We start from the raw sequence: 8,835 nt of genomic DNA on the forward strand, positions 1-8,835 counted from the left end.
TCAAGATCTAGAACCTAGAGGCCGAGATGAATTTCTTCCTCAACCGTAATCTCAAAATACAACAATGCGTTCGAAACCACCACCACCACATTCATTCACTCACCGACCGAGCTCGATCAACGAGTTGGCTCGCATTGCATTTAACCGAAGGACGTTGTTAACTTATTAACTATTCGACATGCGCGCCATGTAAGTTAAACAATTTTTAGAGTCAACAACATGATTGACCGTGTAACAAATAATCTGCTACAGTTAGTGCCAAATATAAATTTGCCACAAAACCAATATGTCCATCTTGATTCCAGCAACAACAACAACAAAATCCTGTCGCACCAAAATAGAAAACCAAACAAAATCAACAAAATTCCTCTCTCGGCTCTCTCTCTATTACCAGTTACCCACTGTTACTCTTCTCCCATCTCTCTCTCTCAGTCATTGGGGAGAGTAGCTAGTAAGCAAAAGATTAGGAGGTGCGCCAAAAGACCTTCAATCAAATACAGCACTCCACTCTCACTCCGCCTCTCCGACCTGGATAGATCCTAAACCTCAAACACCAATCTCTTCTTTCATCCTATGTGACCATTGCCCTGAAAAGCTATCCAGGCTTTACTGGTCATCTTTTCCAGATTTTGAGGTAAAACAATGAACATTTTTAAATATTTTAATGTTTTAGTTCAGTTAATTGTCGATTGATTTGTGCTTCTACTTCACCTTTTCGATTGCCCATAACCTGTTTTTTGCGCTTTACAATCCAAATCTTTGTTGGGTTTCTCTGTAAAAACCTGAATCTTCATAGCCGTCTCTTGCCCTTCCGTAGTTAGTTATGGTGTAGCATATAGTGGATTTTGATTGTTCTCCTCATTTCTTCGATTTTTTTTTTTTCAATTATTGCATAAGGGTTTCTTTTAAAATTAAACATCTGTTATGGGTTTTACTTTTTTAGTGTAATTTTGAGCAGAATGTATTTATTTGAGTAGCTAATGGGATTCGGTTTTACATTTTCCGTTTGGTTCGTATCTGGTTGTTTGCGGTAGTTGGTAATTGTTATTGATCTTTTGCTCATATTGTTATCATTATTATTGTTGTTATAGCTGGCATATTTCGATTGGTTTTAGGAATTTATGGGGAAGAAAGTTAAGAAGAAGGCTAGAGCTCCTCCAAGGGAGAAGTTGGTGGCAGCCGATTCCCCAAAAAAAGCTCCCCAACAATGCAACCCAAGTGTTAAGGATGGTGACAATGGAGTTTCAGTTGCGAAAGAGAGAAGGCCTTGTCCTCATGTTGACAAAGGTGTAAATTTGGATAAATTGTCTGCTAAAATTGGGTCTTCAGGGCCTGTTAGGTGTGAATATTGCAGGGAAGGAGCGCTTGATAGGAGGGGCGGTAAGGGAAAGGGAAAACATGGGAAGAAGAAAGGGAGCTCCTCCGTGGATTCAAAATCAGAGTCCAAAGCCATTTGGGTTTGTTTGCAGTGTGGTCATTATTCTTGCGGTGGGTTTGGACTTCCCACAACCCCTCAATGCCATGCAGTTCGGCATGCTAGGCAAACTCGTCATCCAATAGTGATCCACTTTGAAAAGCCGCAGATGCGATGGTGCTTCCCGTGCAACATGCTTATTACAATTGACAAGACAGAAGAGGATGGTGAACAAAAAGTTGTGTTTGCGGATGTTGTTAAATTGATAAAGGGTCATTCATCGGAGGAATCATTGGTTAATGCTGAGGATGTGTGGTTTGTGAGTGGCAGTTTGACAAGCGAAATCAAATCAGCTAGCAATATATCATGTGATTTGGATGGAAGAGTTGGTTATACGGTGAGAGGCTTGGTTAATCTTGGTAACACTTGCTTCTTTAATTCTGTCTTACAGAACCTTCTAGCCATGGATAGGTTGCGGGGTTACTTCTTAAATTTAGATGCATCTACTGGAGCTCTTACTGTTTCCTTGAAGAAACTCTTTACTGAAGCAAAACCAGAGTCAGGAGTTAAGAATGTGATAAACCCAAGGTCTCTTTTTGGGTGTGTTTGTTCCAAGGCTCCCCAATTTGGGGGGTATCAGCAGCAAGACAGCCATGAATTGCTTCGTTGCTTACTGGATGGATTCTGCATTGAGGAGTTGAGTATGAGGAAACGTATAAATTCTTCTCAGGAAAATGGGAATCCTTCAAATTCGGGTCCTACTTTTGTCGATACTGCATTTGGGGGCCAAATAGCAAGTACTGTTCGCTGTGTCGAATGTGGTCACTCCTCAACTGTGTACGAGTCATTTTTAGATCTGTCATTGTCAGTTCCAACCAGAAAATCCCCATCTAAGACTGCCCAACCCACCTCTCGAGCAAATAAGACGAAGTTGCCGCCCAAGAGGAGTGGAAAGCTTCAGTCTAAAAATAACAAAGAGAAGAATTCTGTACCATCACCAAGTGTTCCAACCCCATCAACCAGCAGTGAGGTTTCTGAACAAAAGGAATTAGTTGTAAATAGTCTATCTGCTGTCCAAGAATCTGCAAATGATGTCTGTGAGGATGCAGCAGAGCAAACATCACCTTTGTTAGATGACTGTTCATGGTTGGATTATCTTGATTCGGGAAATATGTTAGATGACAATGATTTATCTTCACAAAATAATGATATTTCAAATTTTCAAGATTCCAAAAACAAGAATACACATCTTAATGATGCCTCTCTACTGAGTGGCTTTGAATCTAGTAATCAGGTTTTTATGCCTAATGGGGAACCAAATGTAAAACCTGACTTTTCTTCAGTGAATTCTTGGGAGGAAGAGCTCCCATTACAGGTTCAGGATTCTGAAGTTTTGTTGCTTCCGTATAAAGCAGAGTGTTCTATCACTGAGGAAATCATGGGAGGCGAAGGTGAGGCCTCCTCCTCGGTTGTGGGTTGTGGACAAGACGACTTTGGCTTTGGGGATTTATTCAACGAACCTGAAGTTTATGGCCCACCTACAAGACCCTCTGTAGGTGAGGGGGGCACGGACACTAGTATCATAGCTAGCGAGTCTGATCCAGATGAAGTTGATGATACTGTTTCTCCAGTGTCTGTAGAGAGTTGTTTGGCTCATTTCATAAAGCCTGAGCTTCTTGCCAGTGAAAATGCTTGGCATTGTGAGAACTGTTCCAAAACTCTTCAACGCCAAAAGTTGGAAGAAAAGAAGCAGGTAAAATCTGCTGCTAAAGTTTTGCTAAATGGATGTGAGACTAGAACACAAGGTGATTCACTGAGTTTAAATATGGGTCCGTGGCCTGCCGATGTCAGAAGGCTTGGTAATGGGAATGTCAAAAGCAATACTGGTTGTAACCAGTTTGGTGAAAACTTGGTTTTGCATGATGGAAAAATAAATTGCTTGAGCCAAAATTGCTCAGCAATTGAGAATGGTCAATCACATAAGTTGAATTCTGTTGTTTGTAGACGACAAGATGAGTTTAAAGATGCTCCTCCAGTGCAATCAAATACTTCAGATTGTGATCAAGTCATTGATTCTAGGGCTGATGAGTCTAGTAGTGCTAGTTTCACCGCGGACACTGTACCGCAGACTAATGATGGGATATTGGATGGACATCGTGAATCTGAAGAAAGTGAGGATGAGGAAATAAATTCCAAACGTGTGAATGTGATGAGGAATGCGACTAAAAGGTGCTTCATCAACAGGGCCCCACCTATTTTGACTATTCATCTTAAAAGGTTCAGCCAAGATGCTCGTGGTCGCTTGAGTAAATTGAACGGCCATGTCAGTTTTCGAGAAAAAATTGATCTTAGGCCATATATGGATTCCAGGTATTTACCTTACTTTCTATTAAAGTTTATTTTACATTCAAAATGCCACAGAAATTTACTGCTTGTCATGGACTCATGATTTTGTTTTGGCCCTATCTTGGAAGAAACATTTAAAATGGTAGGATAACCATTTTATACTATCATAACGGGAGGGGGTGATCAGTGTTAGCGCTATTAGGTAGACAATAGCAGCTTACGAGGGGGCGATGGGACATGGTTGGGCAGATCATTTGTCACCTCATAAACTTGAACTCTTAATATACACTACTCGGAAAGGAATTATTCTATGACTACATAGAGGATGTCCCTGCATAGAGCTGAAAGGTGACTATACAGTTAATATTATCTTTATACCTTGTTTTCTTTGAAATAATGCAATGTGTATAGTTTGCAAGGTTCTAAATGACGCTAGGCGCTAGTCTGGTGGCGGGCTGTGGCCTAGCGGCTAGGCGGATTTAAGTAAATTTATTATATATTTATAAATAAGTGTCTATTTATACTTAAAAAAAAAACACATAATTATATTGGGATACATAAATTGCAAAATAGAATGACATTATAAATTATACAGTATTAGAACATATTGAAAACATGGGGAACGTGCCTAGAATGAGTGTTCATCCAAGTATTCAACAAGTCTCTTACATTTTATTGAAAAATTAAAATGCAAAATGAAAGTTTAAGTGAGAGTCGTGACCTAGGCGGGTTTAGGCGGGTTAGGCAGGCAAGCACAAGCCTAATTGGGTCTAGGCGCATTTTCTTAATTTTCAAATGCCTAGGGACTAATTAGGCCAGTGGCCGGTGCTAGGTGGGGATTTTTAGAACAATGATAGTTTGTGTGTTTGTTTTGGAATTTTTACCTAAAATTTGAGAGTTATCATTAGATTGTGGTTCGCAGGCACATTTGAAACATACAATAAGGATCGACATATTTGAATAGCATAGAATAGAATAGGCATCCAAGGTGCTTGCATAACCATTTGAGAATAAGTGTCAGTTATTACTGATTCACAAGGATATAATTATCACGTGCAAACTGGGCAAGACATGGTTCCAGAAGATGATCAACCATACATCATAGTTGTAACTCAAGTGCCTCTAGTGGTCTGAAACGTCATTAATCTTAGTAGCCGATGGAAGTATAGGGAGGTGGGAATTAAGAGTCTGAAGAGACTAGACTCGAGTCAATGATTTTAATTATCATCCACCTTAGGGAGCCCTAAGTGAAACTCGATATGTGAAGCCATATTTGTGAGAGAGTGCTATAGTTATTCTCTCCATTGCTTAAGTACCAAATTACCTCATCTTGTTATCCATTTATTTTTCCCCCATGTTACCAAATTTCCTCGAAATTTTTTTTTTGTTATTAATCTACTCTTTTCCCAATCTATTGAAGATTCTAGCCATTTATAGAGCTTTCAAGGGATAGAATTGTGAGTGCGCCATTGAAGAACGAATACACATTAGTAATGGCGCCTTTTTCACTAATCCTGCATTTATAGGCTTCGTAATCATAGATGAGATATATGTTCTTAATCATAGGCGGAACACTTTACCATATTTATACCAGTTTCCTCGTACAAATGTTCTTAGAAATTTGGTCAAGCCCTTGCATCTAACCCTAATTATGCCCGGAGGTGAGCTATAGTTATGCACCAGGAAATTTGCTTTGGACTCTACCCTAAGGTTTTTCCTTGTACTATAGTTTTAGTTAATCCTAATTGATATGATCATGGCTTGACTCTACCCAAAGGTTTTTCCTTATACTATAGTTTTAGTTATTCCCCTTTCGATGGTCCTTGTCTTCAACTACCAATTTCTTTTGGTCAAGGTTTTATTTAATTTTTCTCCATCAGATGTCTTAAAACCTCTACTCACAGCTGCCCCTTTTGCCTTGTCTGTTTAGCTTTTTCTTTTTTAGTCTCAATTGGCCTTGTCTTTTAATTCCTGTTTCATGGCAACTTCATTATGAGCTTTTGTGTTGAGCTGATGCATGTCCAGAAGGATTGTACCTCTTCATTTTGATTCTTATTCTTATCTTTTTCAGAATTTGCTGCTTCAACATAATGCACAAATTTTGAACCAACCAAATCAAAGTGCATAAACCAATAATTAGGTTGACATCCGTATACAATTTATGAAGTCCAAGAGATCATTAACAAACAAGAACTTGTATTTCATGGAAGAAACACCACACACGATAATCATGACATATTTAGTGGTTTAATGATCAATTGGAAGGTCATTGGTACTGGTTAAATTCCTTTTTTTTTCTTTTTTTTTTTTTTTTTTTTTTTTTTTTTGGAAATAGGAAAAAAAAAATGGTACTCAGTCCTTTTTACCTGTCGGAGAAAATAGTAGTGAAATTATTACACATAATGGAGAAAGCATATTGAATGAATAGTTAACCTACCAAGAACATCACGGAGAAATTAAGCTACATTAGTGCTTTCAACATTTAGAACTTTTTTTCATAGGTTTCCATACTTGTTTAAGCCTTTCTTTTCTGCTGTTCCATATGTTGTTTCATACGTAGAGTTTGTTTTGATATCTTTTGGAAACAGAATCAAGTAGTCATTCTATGCATAATTGTTTTCACGCAGTTGAAATGAGTCAGCTCTACAAACAATGACAATTTTTTTGCTTCATCTGATTTACATGAAATGCCAATTCATGGGTGAACCTTTTGTGAAATTATCATAATGTAAAAGATACTACCAATGCATATATCGACTCATAATGTAGTTACATGTGCTTCACATAGTACTTGTTAGCTCTTTTTGTTCCTAGTTTCCGCTGTGTGGTGGTGACTGGGTTAATTGGTTGTATAGATTGCAAGTTACATTTCCGATTGTTAAGTGTATTAATAGTGTGGCCATGCTGTTCTTTTGAGCTTTACAGTTCCACAGATGGGGAGAAGTATGAATACCAGCTATTGGGGGTTGTGGAGCATTCTGGAACCACGAGAGGGGGCCACTATGTTGCATACGTGAGAGGGGGCGAAAGGGGCAGAGGAAAAGCCGAGGAAGAAAATATTGGTCATGTGTGGTATTATGCTAGTGATGCACTTGTGCGTCAGATTTCCCTAGACGAGGTTCTTCACTCTGAGGCCTATATCTTATTCTATGAAAAAGTTTGAGGCGATTCCAACTTTCAATAGGATGTTGCTGGTGATTCTAAAGTTCCAGTTCTCAGCCTTCAAGCCACCTGAGCTTCCACATGGGAGAAACAAGAGATTGAGAGCGAGTGAGAGATAAGAAGAGAGTGAAGGTGAGTGAGAGAAGGAAGAGAGCGAGAGCGAGAGAGAACAGAGAGAGAGAGAGAGAGGAAAACCAGAGGTGAGTGTACAACTCCGATTCCCATATGTTTTTTTTATACCCATTCTTTGAAGATGTATTGATCATTTAGATGTATACCGCTAGTTATATCAGCAGAAAACGGGGTTTTCATTCTTTTACAGCCCCATTGCCCCAGGATCATTGGCTGCATCAATTACTCAAGATTTCTGATTAATATTTGTTGTTGAGTAAGATTACTGTCTTAGGCAAGAAGCATTGCTCATTTGAGCTTCAATTAGAATTTCTTTTCATCCTTTAGATTGAGAATTGTTTCGGTCCCTTAACAGTCCCTACATTGCATGATCCAGACTTGAATATGAACACGACTTGTTTTGGCTCGAAAGAGTGCTGGAATGTTTTACAACTGATAGATCAAATGACTTCTTTAGTTTCTCACGCCCTTTGTTATTTATGGCCGTATGAATCAAATGAAAACAATGAATAGGAGTAAACAGGTGGGAGGCCAAGAAAAAATGTGTTTAATTACCAAAAACAATTCGTGGCTGTTGTTATTCATCCTTTTGGTAGAGTTGATTTGTACACTGGTTCTCCGTTGTAAGGGTCACCTATATCTCGTGTTTTCGTCTCATCTGTCTACCTTCCATGCCATCTCCTCCTCCTTGTGGTACTCCCATCTTTGTCATCCATCCTCTGAAGTTTTATGTAAATTGTCTTAAGGTTCTGTCTAAATTAAATAAGGCGCTTTGTAAGCCCTTTGCACTTTCGAAGTCACACAAACTACCTTTCAATTCCAATAAATTATTGCTCCGTTCCCATTTTATTTAGTTCACTCGGATGTTTGGATGTCTTCAACTCCCTCTCTCTCCGGATTTTGCTATCATATCTTATTACGGAAGATTATAGTCGTTGCTCTTGAATCTTTCCTCTACATGCTAAATCTGACATACCTTGACCTGAGTCGAGGCATGCTGACCATCACATGAGGGTGACGTAACATAATGCACAACAAAAGTGATAGTAACAAGAATATGTGAATAAATAATAAAAAAAAAAAACAAAACAAACCTAAACTTATTTAAACTAGAGATAATATATATATATATATAAGTGTGTGGAAGTGACCAAAACCAAATACAAGTATTCAGAGCATAGGCAATCCAACAGTGCAGTCAAAGTGAACAAGTACTAACTATACAATCAGGGAGAAGATCCCTACATTTATTTATGTAAACGTCAGAACCGCCAGATAGTCCTCATGAGCCACAAATACAAACAGCTACCTAGGACCTAGAGGGGCGCAAAATTGAAGGGTGAGTGAGAAAAAACAAAGTTTTTGAGAACATAGTTATCTTTCTGAACATAATAACCCCTGACTGTAAAACTTGTATAGTTCCCAGAAAATAATACTACATATATATCTAAAAACAACGCACAAGGGTAGTGAAAACAAAATATGCCATGTCATAACATTTCAGCACTAAAACATGTAAGCCAGGTGTAGAATCAATATAAAATAACATGCCAGTCGGAGTCACCTAACGTGACCTGTACGACTGGACCTATAGCTCATCAACCTAGGCTAGCACATGAGTTGGAGTCACATAATGTGACATGTACGACAAGGCTAGGTGTAAATATGTAGGCTCTAGTGCTACGATCAAGTGAAGGCTGTGCAATAAATCGAGGGTCACCTACTAGTCGGAACCACCTATTGTGGTCTGTACGACAGGCTAGCATCAGACTTGGATCCAA

General features: G+C 38.8%; 1 protein-coding gene across 2 annotated transcripts; it reads left to right on the plus strand.

The window, feature by feature from the left end:
- Positions 1 to 335: 335 nt before the first annotated feature.
- On the plus strand, positions 336 to 7,380 carry LOC125472151 (ubiquitin carboxyl-terminal hydrolase 2-like). 2 transcript variants are annotated; one of them, XM_048573250.1, is made up of 3 exons: positions 336 to 634; positions 1,092 to 3,784; positions 6,686 to 7,380. In XM_048573250.1, exons 2-3 carry the CDS (start codon positions 1,122 to 1,124, stop codon positions 6,921 to 6,923), a joined length of 2,901 nt encoding a protein of 966 aa, XP_048429207.1. In that variant the 5' UTR covers positions 336 to 634; positions 1,092 to 1,121; the 3' UTR covers positions 6,924 to 7,380. The 2 variants fall into 2 exon arrangements, with proteins under 2 accessions (XP_048429207.1, XP_048429206.1); XM_048573249.1 differs by having other exon boundaries at positions 337 to 634; positions 1,116 to 3,784.
- Positions 7,381 to 8,835: the final 1,455 nt, after the last annotated feature.

The sequence above is a fragment of a genome, unplaced genomic scaffold (assembly GCF_019419815.1).
Source record: "Pyrus x bretschneideri cultivar Hongxiangsu unplaced genomic scaffold, Pyrus_bretschneideri_v1 Contig65, whole genome shotgun sequence".
Classification (NCBI taxonomy): Eukaryota; Viridiplantae; Streptophyta; class Magnoliopsida; order Rosales; family Rosaceae; genus Pyrus; species Pyrus x bretschneideri.